Raw genomic sequence first — 15605 nt, 5'->3', positions numbered from 1 at the left:
CATAGTTTCCACCCAGTACATCAAAAATTTAAGCTAAAAATAAAGCTAAACTTCCAAAATGAATGAAACAAATTAAAAAAACATACCTATATTTCTAACACTAATCTAATAGATTTAAAAGCAGAAAATTATACACCAACGTACCGTAAAACACAGAGGAATAAAATCAAATTCGCAGAGTAACGAACTTAATAATAATCCATTAAATCGCTCACAACTGTGAACGCCAATAATTTGCAGAAATTTGCAGCACACATAGCCGGCATAAAACGCTAGGGCGTGAACATATATTTCGGAGAATAGAGACACATACCAGCTCCTCCGGAGCGCCACGATACATTTCTTTGTTAGGCTTCTTCGCCGACGAGCTGTCGATGATGTCAAAACGGTAATGCTTGAAGTTAATGGCCATCATGTAGTATGTGCCATTGTCAAAAATCGGGAAAATGAACTGCATTGCCATTTTAAACGATTATTAAAACATGGGCGGTAGGCGGTGTGGCAATTATTTTACCGAGCAGGGAAACTCACCAAATCTATGTCGGCCGTCCCCCGACGTCCTATACTTTGCAACACCCCGTCCATGCGCTTCTCGAACCAAGCCACCCTCTCCTCCTCGCTCGATGAGACGCCAACCACAGTCCCAATATGCATAGCACAAGCAGTAATTAGTTTGAGTTTGAAATCCACAAAATCATGGGTGTGCACCAAGATGCTTACCGTCGTGCTGGTCGGTAAAAACAAGCGGGTCAGGTCACCAGCACTGTTAGCTGCCTCCCGGGCATTCATGACACAACACCAAGCATCGACTACAGTCTTAGACAGAACCGTCACCTCCCTCAACGTTTGCATTTGTGGCCACTTGACCGTCCGGTCACCGTGTTGGAATAGGACCTCGTTGCTACAAACCAAAAGCCATAATGAAAACGTGTGAATATTATACGCATAAATTTACAAACACCCCAACCCCACCCACACCCCCCCCCCCCCCCCGAGAGTGCAGATGCATTAAAACCACTTACCGGTCCCCCTGGGAGCACCTAAATACCCACATCCACACAACATACACGTGCGGCAGCGGAATAGATGGGTACCCATATGTGGTGTCGAAGAAAATGCCAGCAGATTGGTCGTGCATAACAAGTGGTTCCTTCCCTTTATGATTTGCCCCGTCTACCCGCCGAGTGGCTATGCATGGTGCAGCAAACTGCGTTGTGAGTCCCACACGTTGTGGCCGAGCTGGTGCCTACATATGTTCGTGTAAAGCATTAGCCTCAGAACAACCAATACCTAAGACATATGAACACAATCTACCTGCAGCGTTGGTGGTGCAACGGTGTCCATCTGATTGCCCTTCTTGTCCGCCTGCACCGGCCTTGCAAACTCCACAAGTGGTTCCTTCCCTTTGTGATTTGTCCCGTCTACCCCCCGCGGGGCTGGTGCCTACGTATGTTTGTGTAAAGAATTAGCAACAGAACTTACAGTACCTCTACCATATGAACGCAGTCTACCTGCAACAACGGTGGTGCAACAGTATCCGCCTGATTGCCCTTCTTGGCCGCCTGCCCTACTCTTGCAAACTCCTGAGTCAGCCCTAGACTAAAACTAGGCACATCGGACATGCCAATGGCCCTGGTTGCAGCCAACTCGGCTTGATCCAGCTCCCTTAGAAAGTCTGCATCGAACCATAACGATTCTTCGTTACTAACCGGTGACAGAATAGGCACTGGCGGTGCTGGCCTCTGAACAACCCTTTCCAACATTTTGATCGAGTCCACGACCCTCTGGTAATCGCATTCTTCCAAAGCTCTACTGGGGTGCTGGGAAAACAGGCCAACAACTCGCGTAGTGACCGAAATCAGCTCACCAGTGATTTCTGAACGCCTATGGCCAACCCCCTGCACCACCACCCAACACAACAGACAACATATAACATAGCAAAAAGGGAAACTGTCTAAGACATACATAATCTTATAACAGCCACATAGGGCTCAATTGGAATGCTTACCACATTATCCCCGGGCTCAATTGGAGTTAGAGCTTGCACAAGGTTTGCAAGATCCTTCGGCGATCCCAGCGCGTTGAACTGGCCTTTGCTTGAACGCTCCACACGTGTTACCCCGCACACCACGCCCCCGTCCAATACTAGCGGTGGGGTGTGGAACTCATCATTTGAACCGCTCCCATCATCACTTAGCAGAACTGGCTGCTGGTTATTATAGCCTGCACAGAACAAACACTGCCCATGAGCACCACTGGAGTTGATATCCAACCTATTAAACAAACTTGCATCACTATTTTTGATAATACAAAGTCAGCAAATTACATTTAAACAATAATGGCATAGTATCAAAACTGTAGACCTCTAAGCAATGTAAAGGCCATAGTAAATATAATTGCATTACTAGATATGGTAAATCTGAAAACTGATAACAACTAAAAGCCCGAAGACTAGTACTGCACTCGGCTATTTTAACAGGAATGCAAACCACTGCACTCAGGTACTTTTAATTTAAAACATGGCATCACTGGTGTACATTTTTTAACAATACAATAACAATATGCATATCCATCCATAAATCAAGGAATACATGTTGCAGACTCTACAGTCTATTCAAGAGGTCTGAATATCAACTTTGACTAATTAAACCTTTTCCTCTCTTAAATTAGGAAGTATTCTTCTTGATAAGGAAAGAAATAATAATATCAGTAGAAGGCCCTAAGCCCTATATAAAATATATATATATGTTTATGGTAAATGGAAACATATGACTGCCATAGAACAGTATTCTGCATTTTATTATTCTTGACAATATTTCTAATCTAAAATACATAAATGGTTTCTTTCAGGTGTTTATCACCTTGAAATCAAGAGGGAATTAACTGTCTAAACGACCCCCAATAGGGCAAACACACTCAGAACCACCCCCCCCCCCCCCACGCAGAACTAACCTTTTTGCCCCCCCCCCCCACCCCATTGATTCGCCCTCCTCCGTGCAGCAACCCTCGCTGCTATCCCTGACGCCTTCCGGCCGACATCGTCCCGTCCACCGGAGCTAGAAACACGACGGCGAAGCCTTCGTTTAAAGGGCCGCGACGCATACCCTATCCTAAGGCTATTGGTAGCAGGAGGGGTCGCGGGCGTTAATTGATGGCCGCTCGTACCCCGCTTCGACCAGCGATCACCATCCGACCTCGCCATGAGCTGGAATTGGAGAATTGATCGACAGAGTAGAGTTGGAGTGGAAAAGTCCTAGGACGGAAATTTGGATGAGACGGACCAGATGTGTACGGTGAACAGGAGTATCGCACCAAAACCCACCCACATAAAAAGAGATACAGTGCGAAGCATGCACATCGTAAGGCCTACACCCAAGCTCACAACCGTCCATCAGTAAAAAAAGGAACGGTCGAAAATAATTCACACGTTCACATCTTAAGCAATGTTCACACCTGAACGAGACTCTATATATATATATATATATATATATATATATATATATATATATATATATATATATATATATATATATATATATATACACACACCCATGAGAACCAATCTCATCTATTAAAAAAATAGATTTATGGATGAGATTAAAAACGTGTGTGTGAATATTAGGCATTATGATATGCGCATATTAAGCATGTGTTGTGTGCAACATAGGGATATGCTTAATATGCACACATTATAATGCCTAATATGGACACATGTCTTTTTAATATCACAATTAATCTTATCCATAGATTTAGTTTTTAATTGATGAGATTGATTCTAATGAACTACTGAGGAGGTCGGTTCTTATATGATCTCTAATATATATTGTATTCTTCCAAAAAGACTGAACTCCAACCTGAGGGTTCCCTACACCCCGACTCGACAGAGCATTTGGGAGGATATAAATTATGATAATTCACATTCAACTGAACATGAACCACAGATGCTAGACCTTTGCTCACTGCGCAAAGAAATCCCAATCAATTTGAGAGGTTGCTCCCACAACTGAACATGAACCACAGAGGCTAGACCTTTGCTCACTGCGTACAAAAAATTCCAATCAATTTGAGAGGTTGTTCCCACAGCGCCACTAAAAAGAAGAAAAATGCATTTTTCTAAATTAAATTCTACTCCGTAAGATTTGGTTGTTTATACATTCCCGCCGTACCAAAAGTGTAAAAGTGCGGAGACTGTCACTGCGAAAATCGCGGATAAATATGAACACAGTCGCAGACCCAATAAAGTTCTTTCTTCCAAAAAGCGTAAGATTTTTTTTTTTTTTTTTTAAATTTAATAATTACAAACTCATTATTCAATAATGTGCATTTGATAAATTTATTCTTGGTATGATGTGATTGACCAAGAAAGTGTTAACATGACACAACTTAACTTCTTTATTGAGATGATAATTTTGCATTGGTTCAGTCGTTCAAATCCACCTGACTAATACTCGTTCGTTCCGGGAGGCATAAAAGTTGGCCAAAAAAGAATTGTCACTTGTGAGAATCGAATCTAGATTATCCCGGAAGAGCTCCACTTCGCCACTTGAGCTACCCTGTTGAGTTATTGCTTTGCTTTATATTATCATTATATAATAATGTCATTTTAATCTTTATATCATTTTTCTAGTACTATTGACTTTGTTACAAATGTAACTGTTCATAACAACTTGAGTCACTTCGTGTCACTAGACCACAAGGTCATTGACAATATTTATATCATTTCTTTCATTTCAATTCACATATATACTAATATAAGAAACACTATAATTTACAATAATTCTATTCTAGTCTATCAAATAATGAAATTTAAAATTTTAATTTATTCTCTGTTTTATATTTTATTTAACTACTGTAATCTGCTGCCCAAAGAGTCAATACTCCATCACCAAAATTCGATCATGTGATCTTCCCTTAAGGGAAGCCACAGATGTGTCATATGAGCACAAAGTGCCTGGCACAATAGAAATATCTTTGTGAGGTATTCAAGTGAGAAAGTGAAGATATGCCATCTAAATTCTTTGATTGAGGTTATAATGGAGGACGGTGCACGCACGCACGGCAATGCCTAATGTGAATAAAGACACTCCAATTTTTCATAATTTCAGATTGCCTAATCAATTAATGAGTTTGATGGAATAATATAATATGCATGTCATATTATTATTATTATTATTATTATTTTATAATAATAATAATATATTAGTCAAAGAGAAGAGGTCATCATGGTAAGAAAAGAGGGAAGGCTACAAGAAGTTACAACTGTACAAATAGTATTATATAAAGGTTCCGGGCTACAGACAATGGAGGCTAGTCTCAAATATAAACATCTCTTATACATACTCTTTCTCTCAACCAATTCCATTGCTATGACCATCTATGTATATGTACTACACCTACAACCTAGTGGATACCTAGTGGATTTTGGCTTGGCTTAGCCCAAAAAGGCTCGTGGTTTTTAACGTATTGGTTTCCACTTTAAATATCTTTGTTTCTCGCATATTTATTTCTTATTTATTGATTCCCTGCAATCTTTTTTATCATCTATATTTTCTCCATGGAGATGTTTATTCATTAATTGGGTTAATTAACACGGACATTGCTTTATTTGTCGTACGAGGAGCTCACTGGAACCTCTACCCCATCCGGTAGTCCCAGGAAATCCCAACGGCCCCACGATCTCCCGTGCGCAGACGATAAATATGAGGTCAGAAGGCGATTCCTCTCGGAGGATCTTCACCTCTCCCAGACCTTTAAGGTGAGAGTTACTGCGACTACCACCAGGATGTAGATCATCCCCGGGCTGGCTTAGTGGAAGAAGAACCGCTCCTGAATCTGTTGATGAGCGCCACGGAGATTCCGGCGCGCCGCTGGCGAATATAGAGGAAAAGAGAAACGCTAGCTGCAAAAGTGGGGAGGGGCAAGACCCTTACAATGGCGTTTCTCTTGTGTCCAAACTCCTATATATATTCTTTAATTTGATTCAGAGAGGCTGTTGATGCAAGTTTGTTTGCGAGTAGTACAATGGCACGCTGCTTACATGGCTTTCTGGGATGTAGTAATACCGATCGCAGTAGCCACCACCATGGCTATGAAGATCAAGCTAAGGAACACACGCCCACGATGGCAATGTTCTTGTTTCTTATTATTGTTCTCTTCCTAGTGAATGCGTTGGTGACATTGGCGAATCTGTTCTTTGAAAACCAAAACGAAATTAAATGAAAATGGTGTCTTCCGAAATTGTTCCGCGTCTGAGGATACAGATGAGAAGGCTGCAGGAAACGGCGAACAGCATCGCAGGCCTTAATTAGTTTGTCAATTTGGGAGGTTCTGATATACTAGTATAGGCCATAGGGGGAACGTAATTGATCCTAATGCTGGCCTTTGCCCATTCACAAGCCAACTTCGTTGTGAGCTAATTCATAGCGCTTATCTGGATGCTCAATATTGATCTAGAAGAAATGTTTCCATGCTGGCAAGTGCCAACAGGGAGATAAAGGCCACCTCTAACATGTGATTATTTTTCGACGTCGGCATTGATTCTCTCTACTGATGTTATAATGAGGTCCAACATCACTTAGCCATGAACAAAGTATTCAATCTATGGTTGTGATCGTGCGCGCCGGCTTCAACCTTGCATTCTTTAGCGGTGGTACAGGGTCCGCCCCTGCTCACCATTTAATGGAAGAGCCTATTATGGACATATTCCATATACGTTGGTCTGGTCTACCCAACGATCCTATTATATTGAAGTTAGTCCGAGTTACGTTCGTCGGATCCTCTCTCACCGTCTCATCTCTGCCAAGCAAGTGAACAACCTTAACTCTTACTACGAGATAAGTTTCTCTAATTATTAGATTTCTTTATATTATTATTGTTATGATTATTATTATTATTATTATTTAATAATTTAATAATTTGATGTGGTCAACCGCTAATTTATTCGAACAACATCATAATTTGGCAAGCTCCGTGCTGCCACTCACATAATATGATATGGTACGCTCTGTGCTACCAATTGTATTTCAAGACAAGCCCTGCGTTGCCACCTAAATTAAGGTAAGCTCTGCGCTACCTCTTACAACTATCGTTTCAACGAATAAGTTTCGTGTGGGTCACATTATATTAAAGGAAGATATAGGGATTTCCGAACCTATCTTCACTTTTAAGTTCAGATTTAAACAAATACTAAGGGCATGCCCCGCTAATCATTTGTCATATGGCAATTACAGGAAATGACCGTAATGAACCCTTAGGTACTCCGCGTACCTGACCGTGAGTCTCATTATCATCTTCAATGCTCCAAGCAGGGAAGTCAAAACTTTGGTGCTCCGCGCACAAACATACTTTAATTTGGTACTCCGCGTACAAACATACCTTGGTGCTCTGCGCACAAACATGTAGTCCAGACTACACTGCTCGTTAAGGATGCACTCCGAGTGTCATTTTTATTTGGGTGAACATCAGTTTCTACTTTCTTATACTGACAAATACTTGCAGTTAAGAAAGTGGGGGACTCATGATGGAATAATATAATATACATGTCATATTATTATTATTATTATTATTATTATTATTATTATTATTATTATTATTATTATTATTATTATTATTATTATTATTATTTTATAATAATAATAATATATTAGTCAAAGAGAAGAGGTCATCATGGCAAGAAAAGAGGGAAGGCTACGGGAAGTTACAACTGTACAAATAGTATTATATAAAGGCTCCGGGCTACAGACAATGGAGGCTAGTCTCAAATATAAACATCTCTTATACATACTCTTTCTCTCAACCAATTCCATGGCTATGGCCATCTATGTATATGTACTACACCTACAACCTAGTGGATTTCGGCTTGGCTTAGCCCAAAAAGGCTCGTGGTTTTTACCGTATTGGTTTCCACGTTAAATATCTTTGTGTCCTGCATATTTATTTCTTATTTATTGATTCCCTGCAATCCTTTTTATCATCTATATTTTCTCAATGGAGATGTTTATTTATTAATTGGGTTAATTAACACGGACCCCCGGTTTAATTAATTCCATCAGAGTTATACTGCATAAATTTTTAAATCATACTTTTTAAATTCTATTTTTTGATATGACGGACACTGATAAGTCAGTTGTTCGTGAGACGATTCGAGTTAAGATCAAATGTAATACTTATATTGAAAAATGTAATACTAATAAAGAATAAAGGGTGTGTTTGGTTCGCACATGGATATCGGAATCCGAATGGGTATCAAATACTTGGTAATGGTAATGGGTCTTAGTGAAAATATTTAACATGTTTGGTAGTAGGGTGGAATGAGAATTGTTACTAATAGTAGTGCTTGATAATGAATAAGGGAATGAAACCCTTAATTTATTTGAGTATGAGTTTTTCAATTGATGGGGTATTTGAAACTCATAGTAGTATTCTAAAAATCTATCAACCAAACAATAACAATCACTTTCATATACATTCCTATGGACAAAACCTATCAACCAAACACACCCAAAATGTTTATTACTTATATGATAAAATGTAATACTTTTACATTTTAATTTAAAAGTATTACATTTTCTCTTATAAGTAATAAACAATTTATTCATAATTAGTATTATATTTTTTAATATAAATATTATATTTTCATATTGACCCGTCCCGTTCCGACCTGACACATCCCACGAAACACAAATGTGACCCTTGTACTAAAGTTGACCAAGAACAATAATGGAGAAATATTTTCATTTCTCAGTGGAAACAAGGATCGAGGTGAGAATTTAGGAACAAAGAGTATACTCCCTACCTTGTCTTGTTGTCATTCCTAACAAGTGCTTTAGTTAGGCCAGGTTGGTGCATTAATTACACATTCTCATTTTCTTCTTTTTATTAATGTAGGAAGAATTTTGTTCATTAAAAATACATTTATCATTTTTCCAAATTTTATTCATAAGGTCATTTCTCCTATTTAACCACTTTCATTTTTTTTTTTTTTGTCTTTTAACTTTTTCAAATCAATTAAATTTAATCCAACTGTCCCACCCCCATAAAAAAAACCCATCATTATTTTTAGACATTTTGAATTAAATATAATTGATACGAAAAAAGTAAAATAAATAAATTGATAATCAATGACTCTAAATGAAAATATCGCATTATATGAAAGAATTTAAAAAGAAAATTAAATTAATTCTTTAAAAAATACACAAGTTGCATAATTTGTCGTGAAGGCGTTTAGGAACCATAATATTTCAAATTTTACTCTACGTATAAGCTACTTATTAGCATTTTTGATTTGAATCAGTCAGTTATTGACAATTTAAGCTATTTTACCTTATGATTTTTTCAACTATAATAACAATATGAATTTCATTAAAATGCACATTCAAGTAGCGATAGATTACAGACTTTTTCGTATATCAAAGTGGATGTGCTTGAAGTGAGATTAACTTGCATTGTAACCATTAAAATGGGGGAGTTTGTACGATTTTGAACCGCATAATATATATCCTCAAAAAAGGAATTTTATGCCTAACAGAATAGTTATTATGTATTGAGCTTTGTCAAAATAATGGGAAAGGATAGAATATGAGGGGCATAATTTCTTATAAAGTAGGACAACAATACCACAACTTGTAACATAATCCGAGTGAAAAAAGTTATTCTCCTTTAAAAATTCTCGAGTTTGAAATTTTAAATTAAGTCCGGCGTTTAGTTTATTTTTTATTTTTTGTTCTATTTTTTTTCATTTTCTATTTTCAAAATTTTCAAAAAATGAATATTGCTACATCCTTTTTCTATTTTCACATTTATATTTGATTAATAAATAATTTTTTAAAAAAAATTGGTGAGTCAGCCAATTTAAAGTAATCCATAAATAAAATGAAATTTATTGACACATGAAGAGATAAAATTAAGATAGAGAAAATATTATTATTAGTAAAAGAAAAAAATTGTGTGAGACCATCTCACGGACAAAATTAAATGTAATATTTATAACCAGTTTAGTTGGCATGAGTAACCATGCACTCTCATCCCTTAAGAGAGGTAAGAGTTCGAATCTCCTCTCGTATGGAAAAACTAATTTGGTCAGTACTTTGCCCTTTAATTGAGCTGAGCTGCCTGACAAAAAAAAATGTAAATACTAAATCAAAAATAAAATGTTTATTACTTATATGAAAAAATATTTGTTTATTACTTATATGGAAAAATATAATATTTTTACATTTTGATGTAAAAGTATTACATTTTTCTTTATAAATGCAACATTACTCACAAGGGAAAATATAATATTTTTGATGAAAAAAGTAATTCTTTTACATCGCAATATAAAAATATTTCATTTGTCCTCATAAGTAACATCTAATTTAATATAGAGTTAATAACCAAAATGATCCCTCGACTATGCCGTAATTACCAATTTGGTCCCCGACTATCATTCTTACACGATTTAGTCCTCAACTATGTAAAATTTACCTAATTTAGTCCTTAATTAAATTTTCTATTTATTGAATGTTAAAATTGAGGATAAAATTGTCATTCTACGAGCTTTCTTCCTCCTCCCTATTAAACAACGACAACAGCCGGTGAATCTGGGATGTTATCAGCAACTCATCCACCATTTTTGTCGTTCCCAACGTACATACTACCACGTCGTGGACCATAAGACCCTATGCTCGAAAAGGCGACGAATACGCATTGAGGAGGGTTCGGAACCTGACCATCGCGGAGGTGCACCTTTTTAACCAACGCATCCGACGTTGCACCACAAAGTACGATGTCCCCACCGGAGGCTTCGCCGAAAACCTCTTCACCGATCTCATCATCCCTCTCTACCTAACGTCATGGGAGTTCGACGGAGAAGTACAGTTTCTGGTCACCGACGATAAAAGGCGGCCGAGGTGGACCAACAAATTTAAGGAAGTGTTGCAAAGGTTGTCGAGATACGAAATCGTAGACTTCGACAACCGGGAAAAAGACGGCGAAAACGTCGTCCTTTGTTTTCCAAGAATCATCGTCGGGTTAAAAGCCAACAAGGAGTTCAGCATCAACGTCGTCTCTTCAGATCATATTTACATGAAAAACTTCATGGCGTTCTTGAGAAACGCTTACGACCTGAAAAGGGATAATATTATCGCAAAAGAGAAATTGCAGCCGCCGTCGCCGTCGCGGCTACTCGTGATAGCGAGGAACAAAACTAGGCGGCTTGAACGCAGGTGAGGTTTCCGCCGCGGCCGAAAACATAGGCTTTAAGATTGTCGTACAAGAAACAGACGGGAACATGAGCATAGTGTCGAGATTGGTGAACGGATTTGACCTGATGGCCGGGGTGCACGGGGCGGAGCTATCGAACATGGTGTTCTTACCGGAAAATGCAGTGGTGGTGCAATGGTGAAGAACATGTTGTTGCAATCGTCCCTAAGAGCCTTTCAGGCGTCCCATGGGGCGTGGAGATGAGGCAATGAATTCGCAAGGTCTGGTGGAGTGGTGATTCTGAACTACTGTTGCAATGTTGTATGGTTGGCGTTGTTTAATAGGGAAGAAGAAGAAAGTTCGTAGGATGACAATTTTGCCTTCAAGTTTAACGTTTAACAAACAGAAAATTTAACTAAGGACTAATTTGGGTAAATTTTACATAATTGAGGACTAAATCGTGTAAGAATGATAGTTGAGGACCAAATTGGTAATTATGACATAGTCGATGAATCATTTTGGTTATTAACTTTTTAATATAAGTATTATATCTATACATTGACCTGATTCGTCTCACGAATAAGGATCCGTGAGACAATTTGCTTCTTCCATCTTCAATTTCTTCATAAAAATGAAAACTTTATCCAGTTAGAAATGTTTGCATTACATTTACATAATTTTTTTTTTTTTTTTTTTTTTTTTTGCATACAATATTTAATATCCCTCTAATTTCAGCGAGTCACACTTGTCTAAAGCTCTTTAACATAATACCCCTTTACAAGAGTTGAACTATTTTATAAATATAAAATATACAAGTAAACATATTTGTTGTATTCATTTTTTTTTTTTTTATAGAGTGTGCCTAAGTAGTTTCCTTATATAGAGTTTAACAATAGCTCAACTCCAAGTTACTAGTTTCACGTGATTATCAAACACCCATAATTTGTGAATGAAGTATCAAATTAAAGATGAAGAATATGACATCATAGAAAATATTTCTAAAAATAAATATTGGTAGAACTACCAACAAATACTCAACAACAAACATGGAAAAATTTGACTACTTTAAACCCACCCCCCTCCAAAAAAAAAAAAAAAAACTATATATATAATGATACAAGTAGAAGAGTAATACTAAACATATTTCTATTTTTTACTCCAACCTTGGAGGAGAGAGTGTGAGGAGAGATCATAAAATTAGTTCTTGCGGAAAAAGTGAGACCCACCACACACCTACTAGGCGCGTTAATATATATATATATATATATATATATATATATATATATATATATATATATATATATTTATTTATTTATTTATTTATTTATTTATTTATTTATTTTTTGTTTTCTCTTCCCTCTCATTTTCTCTCTCTAATCACACATGTAAAAACTCATGAAAAACTATTCCATGTATAAAGTGGAAATAGCCAAAAGATAGGGTAGCAAGGGGACAAAACCATAGGACAAAGCTAGAAGAAAATGTTGGAGCAGTGAAAACAATGTGTGACTATCACATGAATGGACTGTAGAATCAAACACAGTACAAAACAAGTCACTCTCAGACAGAAGAAATCCCTTTGAAATTGAAGAGAGATCTCAAAATCACTGCTAAATTTTTGCCTGATTTCTGGGAAGGAATGAATGGGTTTCCAAAATCTGAGCTTGAATGAAGAAATCAGCCTGGAGAAAAGATGGAATCTTGTGGGGAAAAAAATGCACTGTAAAATCAACTTTCTTGCATTTTCTTTAATCTTTATACCAGTACAGATCACAGCTCACTATCTTCCTATACAAATTATCATCACTCTCACTCTCTCTCAATCTGAAAACAAGAATCATATATAATGATGACAGACAAACCTGCAATCCTGCATACCTGAATTCAGTAGTTCAAGCAACTTCAATCTTTCACACTATGACACATCTGCAATGTTCAAGCAAAGGCAGTATGAAGGCACAAGTAGTTAATTCCCGAGTAACAGATTATGGGCAAGAATATGATCAAGCCTGAGTAGTCATAGTATGAAAATTATACGGACAGCTTCAATTGATTCCTAAGTACCTAAATGGTCACTATTTATCGTAATTTAGCACCTTCACAAATCATGTCTGGTCTAACTGCAGCATCGGAAGCAGAAATTTCACTTTTCGTGGACAAAGATACAGATAAGCCCGGATAGTCGTAACGTGGAAGTCATATCAAATGTGGTAGACACCAAACATTGACCATCCTACATAATGGGTCACTAAATTATCGTAATTTAGGTAGCGTCACGGAACCAGAAATTTCGTTTTCGTGGACAAAGATACAGATAAGCCCGGATAGTCACAGCGTGGAAGTCATACCAAATATGGTAGACACCAAACACTGACCATCCTATCTAATGGGTCACTAAATCATCGTAATTTAGCACATTCACAAATCATGTCTGGTCTGACTGTAGCGTCAGAATAAGGAATTTCGCTTTTAGTGGACAAATGTATGATAAAATTGGGAAAATTATGTGTTTTTGATTAAGAATATATACCGATTGATTCAATTTTGGGATTATCAGGTGCAGGAGTTGTTAGGATCGTTGTCTTCGCCTTCGTTTTCATCACTGTCATCTTGAGCTTGATGTTGCTGTTGTTGTTGTGGTTGTTCTTCTGAATTTATATTCGGGCCATTTCGTGTTCTTGAATAAGCATTGTTGAAAGCTGCTAACATGCCCAGGTTGCCGTCCGACATTCCTAGGCCGAGATGGTGCGACGGCGGCGGCGCGTGGAAATCGAGGTTCGCCGCCGGGAGATTATTGAAGCGCGGCGTGAACTGTAAGTGGGAGTGGAGAGTTTGGTTTGAATTGTTGTTGGGGAACGACCACATCTGGGTCTCTGATGGGGAGTCGCCGCCGGAAGTGCTCTCCGCTGCGGGGGCGGGGAGGGCTTGGCCGCTCTCGCCGCTGCCGCCGGCGGTGAACGGCAGCATCCAGAATGTGCCGCCGCTGCTCGGTGCCGGAGCAACCGCCCACATGGTGGTTCCCGGCATAGGGGCGGTGGTTTGTCGGAGAATACTAGGAAATGCTCCGGCTGCGGCGGCGGCGGAGGCGGAGGCGCCGCCCTTGAATTGTTTGTTGGAAGGTGAGGTGGAGTTTCCAGAAGGTTCTCCTTGAGGATTACTTGAAGCACCTTCGTCTTTGAACAAATCTTCTCTGTACCTTTTCCTCAGGTAATCCTCCGTCGTGCCTTCTCCTCCTCCTCCTCCGCCGCCGCCGCCGCCGCCTGCGGCGGATATTGTTTCTGCGATTTGGCTCGGCGTTAAGAGCTGCGGAGGCGCGTGTTGATGGTGAAACCCCAGCATGTGAGAGAAGCTTTCTTCGTAAGGGTGAGCCGCCGCCGCCGCCGTCGCGAGCGCTAATGTGCTGTGAAAAGGGTACGGAGCCGATTTCGAAAGCGGTGCCGCGAGACCGGCGCCGCCGCCGCGGAGGGAGACGTTGAGCGTGGAGAAATTAGCCGGAATGGTGCCGGTGCCGGTGGCGGCGATGATAGCCGGCTCGGCTTGATGCAGAAGCCACTCAATTGTCTCGCCGTCGGACTTGTGCCCCAATTCCCGCGTCAGCTGGAAAACCCTAGCGGCGCAAGCCGCCGGCATGCGGATGCGCCGCCCTCGGCCGTCCACCTTGGTGTGGCGATCCTTGGTCGGCCTTTTAACCGCCTGCTGCTGCTGCGGCTCCTCCGACGGCTCAACTAACGGCTCCGATCTAGTGGCTATGGCGAGGGACGCGTCTACAAGGCGCGATGGCGGAGCTGCGGTGGTAGAAGCGCTGACGGATGAAGTAGACGACAAGGTTGAAGCATGAGGTGCCTGATGAGCTGCGGCTGCGGCGGCTTGGATGGAGATTGAGGTGATAAAAGGGACCGACGACGGTCGAACGCTGCCATGTTGGTGGCGGTGGAAGGGCTGAGGAGCGGTGGCGACGACGGAGGTGGAAGAGGAGTTGTTAGGAATGTTGTTACTTTGTGAATTTGTGAGCTCCATAATTTGTTTTTGTCTCGTGAAGGTGTGTGTAGGGGTGGGGTAATCAAGAATTTTCTAGGTGTGTCCAAATCATATGTTTTATTTATTATTTTTCTTCTTATAGAAAATTTATAATTTTTTCAAAAAAAAAAAAAAAAACCAATAATGTTCACATTCTTACGTGACATTATTTATAAAGAGTAAATATCTAAAATGGTCCCTCGACTATAGCTAAATTCACAAATTGGTCATCAACTTTCAATTTCAACCAATTAAGTCCTTAACTTTGTAATTTTAACACAATTTAGTCCTCTGTCTATTTGACCGTTTGTTGACTGTGATTTTTGAGGAAATATTTGTAATTTCATGGTCCATCGTCGATTTTTTAAGGTTCCGGTTGCATTTTCAGACCGCACTGTTAATTTGAA

At 39.2% G+C, this 15605-nt stretch overlaps 2 protein-coding genes across 2 annotated transcripts; one reads left to right on the top strand and one right to left on the bottom strand.

Annotated features, from left to right (window-relative positions):
- Nucleotides 1-6600: 6600 nt before the first annotated feature.
- LOC109165846 lies at nucleotides 6601-11208 on the top strand. Its single transcript, XM_019314803.1, has 2 exons — nucleotides 6601-6749; nucleotides 10596-11208. Exons 1-2 carry the CDS (start codon nucleotides 6601-6603, stop codon nucleotides 11206-11208), a joined length of 762 nt encoding a protein of 253 aa, XP_019170348.1.
- Nucleotides 11209-12897: 1689 nt separating this feature from the next.
- On the bottom strand, nucleotides 12898-15285 carry LOC109169399 (transcription factor TCP8-like). Its single transcript, XM_019318282.1, has 2 exons — nucleotides 13712-15285; nucleotides 12898-13107 (listed from the first exon to the last, which is right to left on the bottom strand). Exon 1 carries the CDS (start codon nucleotides 15196-15198, stop codon nucleotides 13735-13737), a length of 1464 nt encoding a protein of 487 aa, XP_019173827.1. The 5' UTR covers nucleotides 15199-15285; the 3' UTR covers nucleotides 12898-13107; nucleotides 13712-13734.
- Between the last annotated feature and the right edge of the window lie 320 nt (nucleotides 15286-15605).

Source organism: Ipomoea nil, unplaced genomic scaffold (assembly GCF_001879475.1).
Source record: "Ipomoea nil cultivar Tokyo-kokei standard unplaced genomic scaffold, Asagao_1.1 scaffold0317, whole genome shotgun sequence".
Taxonomy (NCBI): Eukaryota; Viridiplantae; Streptophyta; class Magnoliopsida; order Solanales; family Convolvulaceae; genus Ipomoea; species Ipomoea nil.
This window is presented reverse-complemented; position numbering and strand designations above follow the sequence as displayed.

Excerpts from the sequence above, each read along its gene's own strand:
- LOC109165846 (XM_019314803.1), top strand. The coding sequence starts at position 6,601 with ATGGTTGTGATCGTGCGCGCCGGCTTCAACCTTGCATTCTTTAGCGGT. Across the intron at positions 6,750-10,595 it reads AACGATCCTATTATATTGAA|CAACTCATCCACCATTTTTG; the intron begins GTTAGTCCGAGT and ends GGATGTTATCAG.
- LOC109169399 (XM_019318282.1), bottom strand. The coding sequence starts at position 15,198 with ATGGAGCTCACAAATTCACAAAGTAACAACATTCCTAACAACTCCTCT.